Source organism: Takifugu rubripes, chromosome 1 (assembly GCF_901000725.2).
Source record: "Takifugu rubripes chromosome 1, fTakRub1.2, whole genome shotgun sequence".
Classification (NCBI taxonomy): domain Eukaryota; kingdom Metazoa; phylum Chordata; class Actinopteri; order Tetraodontiformes; family Tetraodontidae; genus Takifugu; species Takifugu rubripes.
In genome coordinates this window covers 16343440-16366866 of record NC_042285.1, presented here as the reverse complement: position 1 = coordinate 16366866, position 23427 = coordinate 16343440, and the positions used below count along the sequence as shown (strand labels likewise).

The 23427-nt window shown below is 42.7% G+C and overlaps 1 protein-coding gene across 4 annotated transcripts in view; it reads right to left on the bottom strand.

Annotated features, from left to right (window-relative positions):
* The window catches only part of il1rapl1a (interleukin 1 receptor accessory protein-like 1a), a 115372-nt gene that overhangs the window by 85090 nt on the left and 6855 nt on the right, over positions 1 to 23427 (bottom strand). For all 4 annotated transcript variants that reach the window (XM_029836572.1, XM_003961804.3, XM_029836585.1 and 1 more), the window contains exon 2: positions 11987 to 12089. In XM_029836572.1, coding sequence (XP_029692432.1) covers positions 11987 to 12068 — 82 coding nt within the window. In that variant the 5' untranslated portion in view covers positions 12069 to 12089. The remainder of the gene's footprint in view (positions 1 to 11986; positions 12090 to 23427) is intronic.

Here is a 23427-nt window from a genome sequence, read left to right as displayed (position 1 = left end):
GCATGTAATGTGTTCAATGATACACAATGTCTCAGTATGGGCTTAAAACAAACACTTATAAATACATTGTACTGTGCTGCAAAGACAATTCCTCAGTTAAAAGCCAAAAAGTCAGTAATCAAAAAACTGTAAGAACCCTGTAGGTGGTTGTAATCTTTGGACACATCAATAAACATTACAAACACCACAAAATATTAGAAAAACAAAATGCCTGTTGATCCAAGCTTTGTGCTTCCCGGGGAAAGATCATCAGTGGAGTTCATTAAGTTCCTGCTTTCAGAGAATCTCCTGGTGAAGCCATAGATGATGCATGTGATCTTCTGCAGTTTGATGTTTTTTGGTTTGATTCACTGGCTGTGATGACAACTTAACAACTTTAACTAAAGTGTATATCTTTACAGGCAATGACTTTGGGCAGAAATAATGACAGAAGACCCAATGGCTATAGCTGCATAAGCCTGCCTTTAATATTTAAAAGATCTGTCATTGTTTTGGTTGAATAACCAAACATGCACAGCCATCTTGGTGAATCTAGACCAAGATGGAGGCGCGTGAACAACGCAAGGCTCAGCGTCTCTCCAGATTTTACAAATTAGCAGTGTGTTACCCACTCCCCACTGGGCTCTTCATTCAGTTTTCTGTTTAAACATCCTACAGTACACAGGAGCTTTTGGACATTAGAACACTCAACTCTCACAGGTTTATCACCGATCTTCAAATCATTCTGGAGATCTCCAGAAGACCAGAGGCAGCTCATTCCCCCTGGCCCAGGGAAAGTGCTTGCAGGTGGCACTGAGACCATAAACACAGGCGGGGTAAGCTTGGAGGACTACGAGCTAAGCTAAAGCAAACACGACATCAGTTTCCTTTACCCTCGTTTTCAGTCTCTGATGAACAAAATGGATGAACAAAGACTAGGCATCACCCACAATGGGTTATGGACTCTAACAGCATGATCTTCACGGACACGTGGTTAAACACCAGTTTTCCGGACAGTGCTATTGTGTGCAGGAAGCCAAATCCATCACAGGTAGGACTGCAGACAAATCCAGCAAGACTAGAGGTGGAGATTTGTGCATTTATATTAACGAAGCTTGAATCACAGAGTTTGTCATTGCCAAGAGATGCTGCTCGCCTAATGTGGAGTTTCTCATGGCTAAAATGCAGACCTTATTAACTTCCTCGAGTGCTCACATCCGAACACTCCACCACCACAGACAGTGTCATCACTCACTGCACCAAGAGAGCCAAACACTGATACAGGCTGGAGGTTGGTGAGCAGTTCCTTAACTCCAGCCCCTGGCGTCTGTGGCAAGGCATCCAGGGCGTCAATGACTACAGGTCCCTTGTATTGTGCTGACAACTTCAAACCCACCTCCATCGTACCAGTACCTCCACTCCCGAATTAATGACCACCAGTCCTGTCCGGTAGGACTCACTCCTATCGTCTGTGCTTCAAACTGCTAGTTCTGGCACAAATCAAATCCTGGACCACTTTTAATTTGCCTACCACAAGTCCAAGTGCACAGAAGATACACATGTCTCCACAGCCCTGCACTCTGTCCACTCACAGCTGGAAAATGATGACACTTATGCTAGAATGCTGTTCATTGATTTTAGTTTAGCATTCAACACAGCATCCCACAAACACAATCATTAAACTCGGTGAGCAGGGCATCAGAGCTTCCATATACAACTAGGTATTGCACTTTTTGACCAACAGACACCAACATGTTCAGTTAGACCACCACTGATCTTCCACCCCCGCCCTTAACACCCGAAGGATGCCCTACTCCATCTTCACCCACGACTGCAGCCCATTCGTGGCTCCAACTCCGTTTCCAAGTATGCAGATGACAGAACAGCGATCGGCCTCACCAAGGAAAACCATGATGCTGCCTCCAGCAAGGAGATGAATTGTTTGGCTGTGTAGCGTGATGAGAACAATCTAATTTTCAATGCCGTGATGACCAGGGAGCTAATCACTGACCTCAGAAGGAAGACCATCACCTATTAATATTAACCTATTCACATGTCTAGTACTGAGGTGGAGCATGTGGCTGGCTTCAAATTCCTCAAGATCCCATCTCACTGGACCTCACCAGGACAGTAAACTGCTCCAACTTGGTCAAGAAGTTTCACCAGCATCGCTTTTCCCGAGGTTACTGAAGAAAAGCTACCTCTCTTCAGACCTCCTGGTGAATTTCTACCACTGCACCATGGAGAGAATCCTTATCAAGTGTGTTACACTGTGGTAACAGAAGTGCTTGGCACTGCAGAAGGTGATGAAAACTGCCCAACGCATCAGTGGAGCATCACTTCCTTCTACTGGCGACGTCTACAGGAAGTGCTCTGAATATCCATTACTAATGACTCCTACCATCCTGCACACAGTCTGTTGGTCCTCCTGCCCTCAGGACCAGAACCCCCAGGATCAGGAACAGCCTTTTTCCCCTCAGCTCACTCATTAACACCCCCTTGGACTGATCTACCTCAACACGCACGTATGAGTCACATAATATATCAAATATGTTTAATGCTGCTGGAGCACTTCTAGTTGGATGCAATCTACATTTTGTTTCCTGTACGTGTACATGCAACAGCAATAAAATTGAATTAATTGATTGAATAATTAGGGTGAAACTAAGGATTATTCTGGTTATATAAGGAAACATTTTAGAGAGACTCATAGAACACACAGATTTAACCTTTATGAACACAGTTGACTCTACATAAATCACTAATTCATAGAGGGGAGTTTTAAAGCTCTGTATTCGGTCACACTATGTGAACCTCTCTTGATCAAAATGGCAACAAACATAGTCCGTTTCAAACAAAATCCAGACTAGAACCAGTGCTGTTACAGTCTGCCCTGGAGATGATCTACCGCCGCTCCATTCTGTTTGACATCTCCTAAAAGTTCCACCTACTTCAGAGTGCCGCAGTGAGGCTCCTCACAGGATTTAATGGATGTCATCACATCACCCCATTATCAGCCTTCCTGCACTGGCTGTCTTATTATCTGGCCCCCAGTTCTTTAAGTGATTTTGGAGTCAGCTGCTTGATCTGCCCAAGGAGAGGTCAAGTGTCTTCTTTTGTCCCGCTTTGACAGACCTGCTTTAATGTAATGTTGTAATGTCTTTTTTGGCTTTTCTTGTGGTTTAAGTGTCTTTTTTACGGTCCTCAATTTATGTTAATCTGCTGTTAAAAATCCATTGTCTTATTATTATTATTATTACTACTGCTAGTAGCACTACTGCTAGTAGTAGTAGTATTAGATTATTGTTAGATTATTTTAAGTAGCTGTAGAACGTTTATTGTCCCAAAGAGATCTAAGATCTCTTTTTTAAGCGAAGAATGGCAAGGCATATGGTTAAAATGAAAAAGTTTCAACACATGGTCACATTAAACACCAACAAGCAACAAAGAGGGAACAATCTAAACTCTGTACTCATGAAGCGCATATACTGGCATTCACCATGGACGTAAATATATTCAGAGGCACAAGATTTTGGAGCGTGAGCTCTGACTGAGAAAATGTTCAATGTAGCTGGAACAGAAAACCTAAAAGCTTTCATTCACAGTTCTGTTCTGACCTTAAAACAGTAAAATATAAAACGTCCTGAGAAGAGAGACTAGGCCACATTGTTCAAGAGATGATAAGTATGATGGAATCATTACAAGAATAGCCTTGTAAATCAAGACAAACCAGTGGCTGAGCCAGTGCACATAGAAAGATGGCCAAATTACTACTCTAGTATAGAACACAGCCATGAGATAGAGCTCCACAGTTTGTGATATACCTGAGCACCATGATACACACTTGCCAACACATGAGCGGAGGCATTCATACATAGCACGTCACCATAATCGATAATCAGAGGAAAGGTCGACTACACCAGTTTCTGTCTCACCCCAAAGGAAAAGCAGGACTTATTTCTGAAATAAACTCCACGTAAAGGCTGCGGCTTCTTTGCTGTTTTCCAAAGATGTGCCGTTAAAGACAAGCAATCATCGCTGAAGAACCCAGGTATTTAAAAGTAGACACAATTTCAGTGTGTTGAATAGTCGGATTGTACCTTGTTGATACTTAAGTAGTGAAAAACATGTTTTGTTTTATCAGCATTGATAACAAGTTGCAATTGACAGAGTTGTTTTTGCACACAATTAAATTCATTCTGCAAACATGTCTGTGGTCACGAGTGCAAAACAATATATGACTGTGTCGTCGGCATAAAATCGGAAGGCTGCATTTTGGATAATCACGAGAGTATTGTTTTTATATAAGGTGAACATCAAAAGGCTGAGTATTTGTAGACTGCTCGGTACTTTTGATTGCCTCTGCCGTGCAGGTTATGTGACAGCAAGCATCTCTCAGCAAAAAACTCAAAGTTCATTATGGAAATGTTGATAATATGCGAAGGAAGAACTGATTAAATATTGGTGATGTTCCAGATTCCTGAGGGGCTTTGACCTTTGAACTGCCAAAATAAATCAATAATGTATTATAAACCCTTATATATAGGCTATGTACATACTGTATATATACTGTACTATGGGTGTAAGTCAATATGTAGGGGAATGATCTGCTTGGCGGAGGTCTGTAATCTCTAGGTGCTTTTTTCCTACTTATTATTGTAGCATTCTTTCACTATTAGCTGCCACCATTAAACACACACTCAGACTCCCTCCTCCAGAAGACCTTTCAATCATACACACACTCGTGCAAAATTTCATAGATGGAAATGTCCCACGTGATGATGGTGTTTAAAGGGAAACTATGGAAATCTATTTTTTAAAAGCTAAAACTACATTGTTTTAACTCTTCCCCTCACGCCTGTGGGGGCATTGACAGCATGTATTATTTCTTGATTGCCTTATCTTATAGCTGTGCACCTGCTGTGAAGCGAGCACGGAGAACACGTTTCCTATCTGCGCTGTGTGCACCATCCAGGGGCAGGGAGGCTGTCCATGAGAAAGCCATTTAATCTCCAGTAGTCTGCATGTGATCAATCTCCCAGCACAGTGTTACTGCAGCACAGGTCATTCCTCATCATTTAGAGAGAAAGGTATTGACCAGGCCAGTCTCAGTAATGCATTTATGTGTGTTGGGAGTGGGAAAAGAAGGAGAGAAAGAAACCTGTCCCGTGAATGCAATACATCCTTCCTTTATTCTGTATTTTCAGCATCTATGCATAGACATGAGATCAGCAGCTTTACAGTGAAGGAATAATTGACAATTTAAAATAATATACATTTATAAACCTTCAAGGTGAATAATTTCACTGGTGATAGTTTGTTGTGTTTTCTTACATATTCTGTGGTATCATAGTTATACTCATGCCATTAGCGTCATTAGCTGAGCAAACTACTACTCATTAAAACTAGCTTCTTCTTCTCAGCATGCCATAATGATGCACTGCTCCAAATGTAAACGAATTACTTAAATAAAATATCTCACAAATAAAATTAGAGTGAAAAAAAAATGTTTGAAATTTGAAAATGAAATTTGAACCAACATTTGTGAATTTCTTCAGACGACTCATAATACTTCTCATTAAAATGTTTGTCCTCCAGGTGCTTGTGTGGATGCTACAACATGCTACTGATGAGATGATGGACGATCTCCTGGGGGATCCTCCTCCTGGGAAAGGGGTAAGGCATTTGCCATGTGATGTGATGATGGGGGGGTGCAACGATATGCTTCGTCCCAGAGGTGGTTGACTGAGGCCAATTTAAGATCAGGTCCTCATTCCATCTTCCTGGAGTCTTTTTTGACAGTTTGGGCAGAAACATGCACAATAATGATTGTGCCCAGCTGTGGTGTGTCCGTGTTCCTCCTATTTGTTCTTGCACATATAAGCAGACAACCAGCAGTCCTGCTGCAAGGTTGTTTCCCTCCTACGATCCTCAGCTCCACCTGCCCCTGGCTGCTGGCCTGTCTCTTGACATCTCCAGCCTCACAGCAGGTAAGGACGTACCATCGCAGTGAAGCTGCAACACCCGAGCAACTTCTGTGGGCTGTGGGAGAAATTAAAACCTGTCCAAGAATCAGGGGCTTGTGTTGAAAATTGCTTCTTCACACCTTTTGTTGGTGTCATTGGTAAAACAGCAGCAGAAACTGACTCACAATCATTATTGCCCCTTCATGGGGCAGGTTCATATCCCAGAAGGGTGACTGACTTGTCTTTATTTTTTGAGCAACGAAAAGGAAAACGAATGTCGGCATTTTGATACTAATTTTTTTTACAGCGTTTTAAATCATACCTGGAGGGATTTTATCGACTTTAGATGAAAGGTGTAGAATGATCAATCATTTAATTTGAGATCAGCTGCTATCACATTATTAACTGGTGTCAGTGGGGTCAGTTATCTGTCAATAAACCATTACAACACATTACTACAAAAGCATCTGGGGACTCAGGTTGTAAGACAAGCCAACAAACACTCTCGCCTTCATTTTGGCTATTTATAGTTATACAGTAATCCGAGGGCAAAAAAGTCAACCTTCAGAACTGGAACGCAGCTTAAAATTCTAAGTGGACTTTTATCATAAAAGCGCATTGGTCCAGTTGAAAAGGTGTGACTGTTATGGCAGTAGAACACTGTAAATGAACGAGCACAGTGCTACAGCAAGACAACACAAATTGGCCTCAGCTGAGAGACCCTGTACTAACAAGCTGGAAGGGGCATTTTCCCCACCTTTTGTAGTCTAGTGAGAAATATTAAGTCAATATTTCGATCCTTCCTCCAAGCTTTGGACTGAGGCAAGGACAGAGGCCCAATTAAACTGCTAGCTCAGCTAATACTACATCTAGAAGCAACTGCCCGAGTTAATGTTATGTGCAACTTATTTATTGACATGCTTATTTCTTAATTTGCCTATCAGAGGAGGTAGCCTGGCAATAATTTGGAAAAACAAAAGCAGGTTAATGTGAAACAATCATTTCTGCAATAAAAATGTGTAATATGAAATCAGTGTATAATCCATCTTTTGTAACCAGGATTTGAAGTGAGACTTGTGGATAACTCACTCATATTCCTGCGTGCAATGGGCGGGAGGGTATTTTTCTGGGGGGTTGTGTGACTTTCAACTGCATACTATAAAACCAGCAGCCACAGCTGGCATTACTGTGTGCAGCTGTTAATGCAATTACATTTTCATGGAAGTACTTTGAAAATTACAGCTTAATCTGCAAATACTATAGTGAGCTTTCATTTTTTTAACCCTTCCAAACTGTATTATCTTTGTTGTTTAGATGAACACGGGCATATGATTCAGATTCAACAACAGTAGTCAAGTGAAGCACTTCACATATTAATTCCGCCGTGTTAAGTGTAGGACAGAGTAATGCTCTCAATGTTGTGTTTGAGCTGAGAGTGTCACTTTAAATTACAGCGTGTTCCCTACAGGCCGAGTTTAAAAGCCATTATTCCAGTAAACAGCCTGGGCAGGAGACCTCGACTATGCCAGGTAATATGTTCTGATAAACATGGAGCCAATAGCAATGGCGAATGTCACATATTTTATGGAGCTTTTTCATTTCAGACTCTAACAGATTTGATTGGATTCCTTAGAGTCCATGACCAGTGACTATACCTTTCACTCTTTTTCACAGACATGGCAGTTGTGCACAACAACAAACACAATGGTGAGAGGAAATAAAGAGGTATATTGTTATCCTGCGATGCGCAACATAGCAATTGATTTGTTGGCCACAAATATCAAAATCTGGCCATTAGTAATATACAGTAGCTTTAAGTTCCTGTGATGGCAGGTAGGAAGGACAGGAATGAAACATACTTTGGAATTTATTTGGTTAGAAAGCAGAAAACGTTTTGGTGGACACTCCAAACTAGCTGGTGGCAGCGCCACTAAAAAAGTAAAAGAAAGGTGTTTGCACCTCACTTAAATGTATGTTTGTGTTTCGGCGTTATGATGCCTGATGCTCAGCATGCTCAGGCATGTGGGGTCCATAATGGCTCCACATACCACCTCAAGAGCAGCTTTATTCTGATGTGATGCCTCATCAAAGGAGAGCTGGAACCAATTAGGAGAGCAGCAGAAAAAGCCCCCTGAACAGGCTGAAGATGCTGCTGCTGAATCCTCTCACATAACTTTGACCTGTAGGAAGAAAAAAGCCCCCAGACAGGCAGAATGTGCAAACTCCACAGCTTTGCTCCACAGGATCCCAACACTCACGGTGCCTGTTTAGCACGATTCTAACCAGAATATGCAAGAACAGACAGACAGACGGACGGACAGCTGCTCTGAATGATGTCACTGATGGATGAGGCAGTTGATAATCCCGAAGAAAGATAAAGCAGATATTTTATACCTCAGATCTGAGCAGGGATTTGATCGACTGCTTTCTATCGCTGCTTCATCCTAAAATATCACACAAATGATTCTCCTGACTGATCTCAGCTCAAAGGTCTGGTTCAGCCCAGAGGATGGAACCAGCACCGGCAGGTTTAGGAGGGGCTTTAAGTCTTTTCTCCCCCTTTTTGTTTCTTCTGCTTTCAGCAATCGTTGGAAGTGAACCAGAATGTTTTGCAGCTGCAGCAGCACTACTTCATTTAAATGAATCATTTTTATTCATTTAATCGCTTTATCCACTTGAAAGAAAATATGCACAACTCAACACATGTTTTCTTCTTGGTACAATTTCCATTTTTCTTGTAAGCTTCTGTTTTCAATGCTTGTTAACATAGCTTAAAATTTCTTGTAATCTAAAAATTGAGGATGTGAGAAAACAGAAAGTTCGTGACTCCCTGTGTGGTTGGAGTCATTTTTTATGTCTTAATGGAACAGAGTGCTGGGAACTGGTGTAACAAAATGGAATGAAGTTGGACTTGAGGCACGGACCACAAAAGATGCTGTACTTAGGTGGAAAACTCACGCATCATCATGCACGACCTTGATCAACTCTACACAACCCTGAGCAAAGTGCAGTAAAGTCCTCTTTTGTGGCAGCAGGACACACACTCTCCTGACCGTGGGTTAAACACAGCACGTGCGTGACCAGTTCATACACACATCCCTGGATTGGGGGGTGGAGTAATGAACACAAACCGAGTGCAATTTACTTGAAGTGATACCAAACTGCTCATTAAAGACATGAGCACCGCCGCACGATGAATAGGGTAATAAGAAACACATACAGCATCCACACAATTGGAAAACTCATTAGTCCAGGTAATACAGGCCTGGAGAGCCGATATATGGGATAACAACAGGATTTTGGTGTCTTACAAACTCCGGGAATGGCATTCTGAGAAAAATCAATGGGATGGTTGCTTTATTCAGAATCCCGTGAGGTCTAATCAAGCCCTAATAACTGAACCTTTACCTGGTAGTCAAGGTTATACAGTCTCTGTTTCTTCTCCTGCAGTAAGATGATGACGGGCAGCTCTAAACCAGCACGGCAGCCAACCTGCCACAGGTCTCACCAGAGCCTCTATCACCCAGTAATCATTTCTTCACTTCCACAAATCACAACGCAGAATGTCAATCTTTGCATTCGCTTTACTATATTTCAGCACAGGAGAGGATAAAGTCAGGAAAATGAATTTGACCCATGAGATCTGCAACAATACATATCCCAAAGCCTCCAATATCGACTGTTGCAATTGTTGGATGGTTTTTTATTCTGTTTCTCTCTGCAGAAGCTGTATATCTGCATTTCCTTGTCTGTCTGAATTTTGTCCCATTTGCAATGTTTATTCAACTACATGCTTTCTCAGTTAACGAGTGTCATTTATTTGTTTGCTTTCTCCAAAAGTCACCTTTGCCTTTAGCTGCAGTGTGTCCAGTTCTCATACATGTGTCCCTCAGCTCACAGAAAAACCTTTAAATCAGTAAAGTTTCATGCTGAGTGTATCCTAAACAACACAGTGACAAGGTAACATTTATCTACAAGCCCAGTGCATAAAGCAGCTGGGTTTCTGGTTGCTGCCTGTTCTCGGCTTCACCAGCTCACTTTATGTTCGGCACCGTTGGCATCTTAAAGATTAAACAGCAGCGACCCAGCTCTCACAGCAATATTTAGTCAGGCTGGACAGCTTAAAAAGGCCAGCTTTGAAAAAGCTGCAATCTACAGTCCGCAGCAGTCCCATTTTCAATTAAATGGATGGCAGGTCAAACGCAAGTTTTTGTTCAACGCCTTTAAAATGGACATTACATAAAATACGTATACGTACCCAATACGCACCTAATTGATACTTCATATGTGATTTATTTCAAAGACTGAAAGTCCCACGGAAAGAAAGTCAATGTAAAGTCAATATGCGTGCCTGTGTGTGTGTGCCTGTGTATGTGTGTGAGAGAAACAGAGGACTGCTCAGTATCTATGTCCCAAATTACAGCTTTATTCTGAACTTGTCTCACCCTCCACACAGCTTCATTAATTATCTTTCTAGGAGACCAAGAAGCCCTTCAAAGTGCCATCAAATAGCCACAGCTCGGTGACACTCCCTCACCTTTGACACCCCCCCCCCCCCCCACACACACACACACACACCCATTGGGGGTAATATTGACTTTGCTGCTATCAAGTCCCAAAGGATCCACTTGATTGATCAGATGCGCTGTCAATTCCATGAAAATCCTCACTGTACTGAAGTGCACAGGGGGATGTGTGTGTGTGTGTGTCTGTGTGTGTGTGTGGGTGTGTGTGTAAAAATAGCAAGCTGTACATGTATACGACTCCCTGATGAGACTAAGAAGGCAGTCTTATACCTATTAAAATGAGCTCAATAACTAATCACAAATCATCTTCATTTTGTAAAAATGTCGCCTTTCCTGAAAACAGGGCGTAACCTGCTAGTCTAGGTAGGTTAGACATAAGCAGTCATGTCATGACAAGTTATCCAATACTGCAACATCATTTGTTAACAATTTCACATATTTGATTTGTCGCGATTTAAATAAGTTCCTTAGAATGGTCTTTTGTCACACATACAGTATTTATGTATAACAATAAAAACAATTTAGGTGCATGTAAATTATATAAAATGCAGCTATATTAAATAAGAGTAATTCTTTTCAGACAGTAGCTTATCAATTCTATGATGAGCTCCGTAAAAATGAAATTACAATAACAGACTTGGCACTAAAGTAGCCGTCACTGTAAATTACAGGCTGTACAGTAGTTCAGTAGCTCTGTGTGAGTGTGCTGATGGTCTTCTCTGCTGTTTATTGCACTTCACTGGACGCTGACTTGCCCTGCTATCTCTGGTCTTTCATTTTGCTTTCTTTAGTATAAAACCCTTAGCTAAAGGTCAGTCTTAAAAACGTTAAATGTGCGCAGTCGTGTCTACAGCATCAACGCAGTCACGATAGAAGAAGATTATCTTGCGTTATCATACCTTCTAATTGACATTTTAGCATTTCAGTCTATCAGAATGAGATGTGAATAAAGCATATGCTTGTAAAACTAGCAGGTCCTGTTTCTGCTCTGTTATAGCGCTGCTTTAAATGGCTGCCTCATTTTGTTTGCACATTTGTCTCATGAAAAGTTTTTAGCCTTAGTCTTCTTACTCTATTGTTTTGTTTGACCTTTGCATCGGTCCACAACTGCTGCTCAATTTGCTGGCATTTGGAGTTAAAATGAACCCTGCAGTAACCTCTTGTTATCTGCTCACCGAGCAATTCATTATTTGAGTTTGGCTGTCACTCGCTCCCCACTGAGCTGAAATGAGCAAATCCTGATGCTCTGGGAAGAATTTCATTCATTTGGATCAGACAAAAGGCTGATGGCATCCCTGTTGTCCCCTGTCCCCTGCTCATCGTCTTTGTGAGCAACATTTAGTACAGAATCCAGATTATCAACAATGACAATAGCCAGAGACTTCTAAATTACATCACTGGGGTGGGGGGGGTGGGGGGGTTCTGAGGCTACCATGAAGTTTAGAAAGAAACTGGAAGGGGCTGCACGCATAAACCCAGACTGAAGTTGCAGGCCAAGACAGGGAGGACACCTACCTGAGCCCCTCTTAGAGACCACCTTCACACTCATGGACAGCGTGATGCACAGCAGGAACAACAGAGGGCTGGGAGGTCTCATCTTCCCCCCCGTCCTCACAGTCTAGAGGAAAAAACACAGGGAAGGGGCGAGAAGAAAGAGAGAAGAGGAGAGGTCAGGCAAGAGGACTATTGTTGGTACAAATACACGCACATAATCCAACCATGAATGTGTTTCTGTCCAAACGAGCGATCCAAGGTAAGCGTTGCATTTTCAAGCAGGTATTTACGATAGTTCAGCAGGTACAGGAAAAAAGGAGAAATATGACCAAAAGCTTGATGGCATGAGAGAGCAGCGGACATTCAAAGTGCAGCAGATGGGAGAGAACAAAGTTTGAACACTAATTTGAGAAATCTGTACAGGGCAAGCAGACTATGATGTTTACGTGGAAAAGTCCGACTTATTTTCTAGTTTGTAAATATATATTTTTTAATATATTCACGAAAGCTGTAAGAAAGATTTAGTTTAAGATTTAGTAGTGCACGATCAGATACCCAAGGACACACTTTCACATATAGACAGACACCTACATACCATTTCCCCCCAGGAGGGATTTCTAGTAATGATTTTGGTTCTTGATTGCAATTGAGACAGGTTATGATAGAAGGAATATATTTCATGGGAAAACCCATTCCCTGGGATGCTGACAAATCAATGAAGAAATAATTACATGTGTAAGAAACTCCACTTTAAATCGTCAGCTTCATTTTAAAATACGGAAGACCTTGAAGGGGATTTCAGACGATCACTTTGTCTTGCCAAATATCCCAGCTGTACACCTTATCGACTCGTATATCATTTTAAATGATGGAGGTGGCTCATTCTCTCTCTCATCCTCATCGTCTCTGAGTAAATGACATAATCTAACATGTAGTAATTACCCTCTAATAGCCTACGCCCAAGAGAGAGTCGGTGCTGCTGCAGCAATTTAATGTTAAACGGAAAAAATAATCCAGCATGCAGTGGTTATAACCTATAAGTCAACCCCTCAGGCTGCTGCCTTTATGATCATCAGCTAACTATTTTGGATTTATAGAAAAAGAGTGCATGTCCATGAACTGGTGAAAAGGAAAAACCTCATCAGGCTTCACACAAACAACCCAGCATGTGTCTGTTGGGGCCATTGTTTGATGCCACGGGTATCTGAAAAAAATCCCTTCACAATTCATTTATCTTTTTTTGCAACTGTAAATCACCATTATTTTGCTCAACATCAGGAAACAACAGAAAAATGCAAATGCTCCAGGTGCCAGGACTCATCCATGTCAAAGGCATGTTTCTGTTACTTTTTGCTGTTTCCTGTTTAATTTTGAAAAGACCTATCCTCCCTTTGTTTCAGCAGCCTTGACCTCCTGCCCTCATCTTCTCCACTGTGCTGATTGCAGCAGCCCCACCCTGATTGTTTGCACCTGTGCTTGAAGGAGCACCGCTAAGAAATGTATTTAAAGCAATCAAATTGGCCCTATGATGTCCACAGGCAGTGAGGAATCATGTCAATCTGGAATACTTCTATCACTGATAACAGCAGTCCAGCCAGAATCTCATTTCAGCTCGTAATCAATCTTGATATTTACATTTTGTGTTGGTCTGTTGCTCCATCCGTCACCAGCTCCTGATCATGACGTCAGGCATGTTTTGGCAGCCAGGTTGCCAGTTACCACTGAGATTCTTTATGAATTTTAAAAATCACAAATACATGGCATTTTAAAACCTTCAAGGCCTTGTTATAATTCCCAACAACGCCATGACAAATAAAACAAGGAGGTGTAAAGCAGACCTTTGAAACATGGAGACAGCTGAAAGCAGAGAATCGTTTGAAGATTATCCTATATTTCTCATTTTCTTCTTGACAGGTAAGATTCAGCTAAGATACAGCATTATCAGAGCCTGCAATGCTGAGACGCTGTGGGAAAAGTTCCGACAGCCATTACGGCGGTGAGAAATGTAACTGAGACAGAACATCGGTCAAATGTAGACCTTCTTACGGCAACCACTACTCTTGGGTGGAGAGGGAATACCGTGTTCCACAGGATTTGGATTGTGATTGCAGTACCAGCTTTGGCCACAAACTTACATACTGCTCCCTCCTTTTGTCCCCCTTCCTCAGTTTATTTATGCCCGAGCACACAGAGGACGGTGATTAGAGGTGATTAGAGGAGAACAACAGAGTCACTGACAGCTGCAGTCAGGTTTCTATTGGACCAACTTTGAGAGGAGAGGAATACGACACCACACTAATTCACCCATTAAACCATAAACAGAAAGGACGGGGACCCAAGACCAGAGACACGGTTGCCAGAGCCAGGAGGAACCCTGGAGTCTGTGGCAAGTCACGTGCTTTCCAGATTTGCATAGCAAATGAATGAAGTCTCTCTCAGGGTGTGTTTACGTGAGTTTTTCAAGACCCGCCATGAAAAGAAGCCTTTCTCCACTGCTTGATGGCATTCTACTAGGAAGAGACGCTCAGCCAATAAACACCTCTGTTTCAATAACATTCCAGGAAATTCCGGAGGGGCAGGATTGTCTCATTGTTGTTCAAGCTTACAGGTATTTCAACATTTACCATGAGCTCCGAAACTGAGGAGTTTAAGGCCTAAATCTGTCAGTTCGTGTTCACGTGGTAACAGAAACCTCTAGATTTTAGGGAACATGGCTCTTTAAACATAAATGCAGCAGAGCTGCAGCGCTGCCCCGTCAGTTGTACTGAGAGAAGCCTAATTTCAGAGTCATGCATTCATTTCATCAGGTGCTGACCTGGTCCTGCCTGTTGTTTCCCCCTCCATTTGTCCATGATGTCCTGATAAATACCCGGGTCCCCGTGTGTGTGTGATCGTTGACTGAGCTACTCGAACTCCTTGACTTTCTCGTTGGTGTTGGGGGGCCCAGGGCCTCGGGCTCTGCAGCTACTGGATTCCCTGAGCCCAACCAAGTGACTGACAGTTTGTGTTTCTGTACCCACCAGGATGGCACGTTGCCCCGTCACAGCCTGAATCAACAGAACAATGCCCGCGACACTCCTCTTTGTCCCGGCCATGTCACGCCTTTTCAAGTGGCGAGAGCCGTGGTTCTGCCAGCCATGACATCAGCCATGGGCTGCCATGTTCACACAGAGAGTAAGATTGTGTGCCCCAATGGTCCCGGTAATGGCCATACACACCTCCCCAACACACACACACACACACGTAAAATGACACGCTAAAATCTATCACATGACCATATCTTTGGAGAGGTAAGCATCAGTGAGCGTACGTCTTCTCTTGGTTTTGTTGCCGACTGTTCAGTTATTGTGCCTTCATCTGCGAGACATCAGCGGCAGGTGTAGGTGAGGAGGCTTGGCATGAATTCCGCACCCCAGTGGCGCATGAAACAGGCACACAGTGACGCACATGCTATTTTCCTGCCAGCTTTTATGTGAAAATAAGAGGTTTGAGCCTGTTCCTCCAGGAAATTCACCTTAAAAAAACAAAGAGTTCTATCACAGTGAACAGGACACACAGATGAGAGCAGAAGCCACAAGAATACATCAAACACTACTGAACACAGATGTTGGAGTTTTGGGCAGAAAGGCCGGTTCCATTTTGGCACGCCAAACTGTGGATGATTGATCGTGCGATTTAGGGATTTAATCTAATTTGAAGGATGCCAGTGTTAAGATCTTTGATAGACTGTCTTCTTTGCATTGACCAGACTTGGCTTTTTACTCCCACTGAAGCCGAAATGCGGTGAGTGAAAGCAGATGACTAAAATAAGTCATGGGATCCATTTCACTGCTGCCTTTGAGTCATTTTATCTGCTGACCACATCTTAACTGACCCATCAAGGTGTTTTTAACAATAATGCAACATCTGGTTGTGTTTGGACCTTTTTGTTCTTAAAGCAGATCTATAAATGGACAATCTTGAGTAGAATAAAAGAGTCCATTATTAATATTTCAAGATACTAGTCCAATTCATTCATCACAGGGGGGGCTAGATCATTTTTGAAGAGAAACCTCTCTGAGACCTTTTTCCCTCATATGCACATAACAGCAGTAGCAGATTTTTTCATATTATTCTTCTTTTAAAAATCAATATTGTATGAGCAGTAAGTACTGAAAATTAAATGAGAGTTCAACATGTGGAAGAAATGCTGCACTTTCAGGCAGATGTCATGAGCTGAGAGTATGCATATATGTTCTACGCGTCATACATAAACCATCTTCTATTCAATAGAATACTGCATTATTTATATATGTGATCTGCCATTGTCTGCTTCAAATATGCTTTAAAGCGTGGATAATGATGCGGCGGGTCAACACCCAGGTCAAACACGGCAATTAAAAGGAAAATCAGTTACATTCCAAACTTAATGTAGGCTTATATTCACAATGCTGCTCTCTGAGAACTGGTAATAATGATCCAATTATTATTATTAGTGGTAAAATGTATTATTATGATGAGGGAGAGCCACAGAAAAAAGGACAGGTCCCTTTAAAAAACAAAACTCATGCTGCAAAAGTGATGACATTTTTGGAAAGTGAGGACAGGTTTTAAAGTTAAGGTAAGAATTGGTTTCAGGTTAGGGTTAGGCATTTAGGGTTATACTGGAGAATGTATAGTGTTTATGTAGGTCCTCAGACAGATAGAAGTACAAGTGTGTGTGTGTGTGTGTGTGTGTGTGTGTGTGTATTAGTGTGAAGCAGTTAAACAGTTATCAGTGTTTGATCAAGTACATGTTAACGGAATATTTTTGAGAAGTTCAAAGCAGCTCTTTGAGGAGCAGTAAGCTAAGATGGAGATGAAATATTTACTGGGCCACGTTGGGGCAGCATCTGTAATGGCAACATAGTCAATTGAAGTGAAACAAAAATCAAATGGACTTCATCGGTCATGTCCGCCCTCATGTTGTAAGTGTTGGCAGTGAGGGTGAAGGTTAGACACACTTTCTGCATAGAAGTATTTAACTCCCAGAGCTTGATGATTGCTTCAGCCATGTCCCCGGTGCCCAGGCTCATTGTCAGCTGTCCAAGGATGACTGGCTGCAGAGACACTCTCGTGCTTCCAGTCAATACCGTCTTTGATAGAGAGCAGGGCCAACGCTTTCCGCACCCATTTCGTGTACACCCCTCCACTGGGGGCAGACAGACTACCACTGACGCAAAGCACTATCAAGTGTCAGGCACAAGCACACACCAGTACACAGTGGCTAATAAGCCCATTCTGAGCCCCGTTCCACCCACCGCTCTGCCTTAGTGGCCAATATATGATTTGATCTTGATTTATTAATTCTGTTCTTACAATATTAATTAAAATCAATATTTTTTCCTCTGCATGCAATTACATGCGTGTGTGTGTGTGTGGGGGGGGGGGGGCTGCAGCAACTTGGTGGAGCTCTACACTCACCATGCGTTTAAGGTATTTTTTATTAGAATGAAGCTGCCATGGCACTGACACGCCAGACGACGGAACCATTGGTTTTCCAAATAAAACTAGCGTCTGATAGAATACAGGAGTCAGGCACAGATAAAATCCAAAAATCCAAAGTTTAAAAAAAAAAGACTAGAAAATTCAGAATAAAAATGCTGGGACACTTGACAATGAGACACAGACAAACTGCCATGGAGAGCAGGGAGCACAAGGCTAAACACACTAGGAGAGGGAAGACAATGACACACAGGTACACAGGTAATCACACAGCAGGGAGATGGAACTTAAACTTCCATCTCATTTGTCTAGTAAAGCAGCCACAGAATGAAGAAACAGCTTATTAGATTAGGATACTGAACCTGCATAACAGCCCCTGAAGCTTGGTATAAGCATGTTCCACTATATAACAGTTGAACATGGTGTCTTTTTTAATTATGTCTGATTCCCATTTTCATGTGCAGTACTCTCCTGATTTCCTAATACGCACATGCGTGGAATGCAGTAAGTCAGAGGTAAGAGGATGCTAAAGTCTCTTATGTCTTATCAGCATCCCTACATTTGTTTCACTTCATAAATAAATGCATTTTGTATGAACAGATTTAAAATAGAAAAAGAACAACCAAACTGGCTTTTTGTGCAGTGGCTGCCTGACAGACACTTGCCAGGAGCACAGTCCCCAGTGGAGGAATCATTCTGTTTTGCTCCGGACTCCACAGTGAACTACAGCAATGATAAAATAAGTGGCATTCACTATAACTTACAAAAAGCCCAAACATTTTCTTCTCCTGTCTAGCCTGCAGCACTGAATGTGCTGCTGTGCTTTTATTAGCATTGTGCGGAGACGCATCGAGGTCCGTCCTCTCGAGCTGAGAGCAGTTTCCTGAAACGAAGCTCCCCAAGGATGAGGAATGCTGGCCTGAGCAGTTTATAGCTAGGATTTGCGATTATGCTATAGTACGGTCCATGACAAAGTCCACCCTATTGTCTAAAGGAGCCGTTGTGGTTGCAATGGAGCCTAAATGAGGCCAATAATGGTTCTCTCCGCTGTCCCTGGAGTCTTAGCTCTTTACAAAATCGATTGTCAGTGTGACTGCGGACAGGTGGGGAATAGAGAAAAATGGAAAGGAAAAGGTTTCGGAAAAAAGCAATTGTTTTTAAAAAGAGCTTACAAATGATAAGTAAAAATAGCTCTGTGTGTGTTTATGCATCAAGTCCGTCACACTAAAAGGAGAAAAGCATAGTGAGCAAAAAGTCCCATTTAGTTGCTGGGCCAAACCTGTAAATTCCTAGGTACAAAGTATCTTTTTTAAAAAAAATCAATTTTTCCCTGACAAAAGCCCAGGATGATGATGATTGGAGGAGGAGCTTTGGTACTTGGCGGCCTTTTATCTCCAGATGAGCCAGCGAATACAGTGTGTAGATGGAATCGCTGCTCATGAAGAGTGCAGATGTACAAGAGGCCTAATGATAAACTGATGAGCTCTCAATGGTATCACATACTCGCTTAGGGGTGAGGCAACCAGAAAATGTTTTATTCAACACATGCTCTTTGGAAGATGCTCTTATTTGCACCTCTGCACACTTTACTTACACGCACACTGCTCTCAAGCACGTCTCAGTGACCTTCAGACATCTCTTGTGCTCAGCTGTTGTCTCAGTCTCACATAGGGACCATGAACCTGATCTGTGAAGAAGCTTGCCCAAAGACCCGGGAGGGGGAAGAGGCCCATAGGCCATTTATGAAACCAATATTCAACCAGGCAGCAGATCTGGAGCTGTTTTCATAATTTAAAGACACATTTCTATTAATTTTGTCGGGAGAATAACGAGGGTTTTAGATGTTTATGTAACTGAAAGTGCAATTTTTAACCTCCAGAGATCTGAACCTTTTCTATATGTGCATATATGTTCTAATATGTGGAAAGGGGGTCTCAGAAGGTTAAAATGAAGCAAGGGGTCATTATTTGACAGCGATTATGAAGTGCTGGGGATTTAACAGATACATGTACAGTTAATTTAATCTTTTTTCATTCAGGTCAAGGTTGTTGGGGCAAATCACCCGCAGAAGGAAATGTCCCAGTCGCTCCTTTGGGCTGAGCTTTTCTGGACCCCAAAGGGGAAGTCCAGGTCATCAGATAGCTTTACTCAGGGTTGAATCACAGGAGGGTTGCAACAATACCACCCAGGGAGAGCTAAAAAATCAACAAGCTAGCTGATGACGATAACTCAATCAATTAACTTAGCATAATGGTTTGGATAGTAGAGTATTTATAGAGGTTTGATGTCAGTATGTATTAATGTTGCTTCTCTAAGCCCCTACAGAAGCAACAGGGATCTAGGTTACCTCAGGTGGAAGAGATTATAGCACTTACTGTATGTGGCCAATAAGTAATTGTAAGTGAATGTTAGTGTGTGTGTGTGTGTGTGTGGGTGGGTGTGTGTGTGTGTGTGTGTGTGTGTGGGTCTGTGTCAGGTCTTGTTAAAGGAAGGCAGAGAGGACATTGTCAGCTGTTATCCTGGTCAGTGAACAACTACAGCCTCTTCACAGCCCATATATTCTGCATCATTTGTGCACTATACTAAAATTAGGTGCCAAATGCTGTCATATTATAACAATGTCACATGGTGGCAAAGCGGAGCAGGAAGTGAGCAGCCATTCTGCTACAGCCTGGCTCAAAGTCCAGTCAGTGTGTCCGTTTTCTGCCTTTGCATCGTTTGAGCCGACTCAACTGAGCTGGAGTGTGGATGGAGAAAGGATAGTAGAGAGGAGAGGCAGCAGGGACAGGGGGGCAGGGGACTTTGTGTGTGTGTATGTGTGTGTGTGTGTGTGTGTGTGTGTGTGGGTGTGTGGGTGTGTGTGAGGCGGTGGGGGGGGTACCAGGGGCTGCAAGCCTAGGAGACGTGCCAGATCAGTGTTGGAGCCAAAAACAGGACTGACTGGTCCTGTGTGTGTCAGAGCCACTGTATGTGCGCGCGCGCGCACACACACACACACACACACGTACACACATACACACAGACAAAAGCATATGCAGGATGAACAGTTCCAGTACATTTAAGTTGCTGACCTTCACAAGCCTCAATGTCAAAGCTCCTACAAACTGTGATGCAAGCTATCAAATGCTTCTGAAGATGAAGAGGAAAAGTTTGCCATGTTTGTCATTTTGAGATCTCTTTTCTTCTCAAGAAACTTGCATTGTTCCATTTTATTTCAGCCACCAACAAGGACAGAACCTGCCATATGTGCATCGCCACGTGAGCGTGATTGGAGAAATGTTAAAAGGCTTTAAACAGTTGGCCGAAGCCAAGCTCCCACTCATTACTGTCCATCGGCACTAATGACCAGGATGCTGCACAACATGTGAGCCAACATCAGAGACACCAAGAGCAGTAACTGCAGTGATGGTGGCAGTCCTCACTGCTGGGGGACTCAGTTCAGCTCAGATAAATGTATCTGATAAGATAAACAGTCAACACGCCTCCCATTATCTAGTTTGCCCTTGTGAATTCTTACAAACACACATATGATTTTGTCTGTCACTTTTTATGGGTTTGAGAGGCAAACAGAAAATTGATATCGCTGTCTTCTGTTACACTTCCTCCAGGCAAATTTTTGACTAGAAGATATGCATTTCCCTTTAAATAAATTAGTCCGTTTTCAAAGAATAAAACAAAGGTAATTTATGTTCTGATCCAATTCTAACAAAAAAGGAGGATTGAATTACACCTGTGAATGCAATGCTAGCCTGTAAGACAAGCCAATTTCCCACGCGTAATTGGCTTGAGAGAAGGATGCAGAGGACAGACGGTGATGTACATTTCAGCGTTGACTGTGCACACATGTTGGGGCCATTCAAATCTGCCCTCTTATATCTTCACCCACGAGAGCCTCGGTGGGCTTTTCTTCCACAGAACAAAGCGGCAGCTGCGGGAATGATACCACCGCAGCTCATGCAGCAATTTAAAAAACAGCTGATTGTGGCAGCGTGACGCAGATATGATCCGGTCCCCTCCCGATGTGCGAAAAATCTTCAACAAACCTCATAAACATAAAGATGAAACAGATTACACGTCACTGCCTTTAGAAAAATCCCACGTTAAGAAGCATCGAAGCTCTTTGCCATCAGACTGACGTGCCGTGAGTGCTGACATGCGGCAGTTTGTTCGACAGGAATTTATGAGTACCTATATAAATGGGAGGTGCTGCTTGCTTTGGCACTGTTTGGAAGAGAGGGAATTCTATAACAATAGGCTGTGCACGGGGAAATGAATGTGCATTTAAAGTTCGGCTCCACAACAAAACATTGTTAGCTTTACTGAAGCTATGGATGTAGCTGAATCTGTATTCATGTCCAGCTCTGTATCTCGCTCCAGCCTCTTGAGCACTAATGTCCACTGAAGGACCGGACAAAAAGCTCTTCAGCGTCGCCCTAAAATGGAAAGAAAGGAGGTGTGTACCATGACCTGTGGGTTACCAGGGCACTGTGGTGAAGCCAGGCCTGGGCAGAGGGCCCTTCAGTGATTGTGTCGTAACCAGTGGTTCTTTGTCATGTTCGCATTGAACCAGGGACGTGGGTCCAGTGGACTCCTCACCTCCAGCGGGGGTGCTAGGGGTCCAGTGCTTTGTGGACGGGGACCTTGGTGGTACAATTGTCGGTTGCTCAATCTAGCTGTTGGGGATTTAAGAACTCATATGAAATAATAAAAAAGCCCTACGAGGGTGTTGTAGAGATTTTCACATAAAATAGAATTACTGAGTCCTGCCGAACAATGGTGGGCCGAGAATAGCAGAAGAGGATAAAAGAAGGAAGGAACAAAGGTATCAGTGCAGTGGGTCCTCCGCTGTGTGCTGAGGGAGCAATAATGTGACGAGGGGTTATCCATGAAGAGGCCTGCAAGCGTCCCGAGGACCCCCGCATTCTCACCATCAGCTATTAAATCATCATTTGCTGTCTTTTGTGTTTGGATCAGTCCAGTCATATTTATTTCATCAAATCAAATCACAGTTTTAATTAAATGTGGCACATGAATCAGCTGTGTCATTTAGCGCTGCGAGGTAAACATGCTGGCGTCAGGTCAATTGCTCATTTGCACTTTTTGTTCCAGCACAGCAGAAACCTGCAGTGGTTACAGAGAAACAAGGGAATCTTAAAATCAGAAATAAGCACTTAAGCTGGATTTTAACCACGTAAACAAATTAGATTTGGTCTTCAGATGATACCTGCATGGATCCTTTATTTATGTTGTAAGGTTATAGCAGCATTTACTTTTGAAGCTACATCCTGGCTGAAGCTGCATCCTGTGCTACTGTTTGGTGGTTTAGGTGCAACCAGGTCCAAAAATAAGTTCCTAATGCCAGTCTCTCATCACGTGCTTACTGTTGACCAGTCATGCACACAACAGCACTGAGTGTTAATCTGACACGTGCAAATAGACCAGAAGAGTACGCATGTAATTAGGATGTCTCCCTCGGATGGACTGTCTGACTGTGGGGAGAGATCTTGCCATATAATCCTCAAAACGTATGGGGGAATTATACATTCGGTTAAATTCATCGTTATCTATAAAGCATCTGTGGGGAATCAAAATTATCTTGCTGCTTTACAGAAACCCTGGGCCTGAACCCTTGACAACCAGCAATGGCAAAAACTCTCCTTTAACAGGCAGAAATCTGGAGCAGACCAGGCTCATTTGGGGGGACGGGGCTCCTGCTGATGGCCAGCTGGGGAAAGAAGGAGAATGGGTGAAGGACAGAGAATAGACACATAGATCATACGTGCAATTACATGTATTGAATATGCCAAAAAAATGCCTCAGGTGTCTGAAAAGTGAAAAATCTTTCCAAGAGAATATAGAATACCTCGATCACCTGATCCCAGATAGGTGAAAGATGGATGCGACGAGGCTGCCTCCAAATATTTCCACAGGGGATAAACCTACAAGGACACTACTACTCCGTCACCCCTCAAATGCTTTTGGTTGCAGAGCTCATAAGG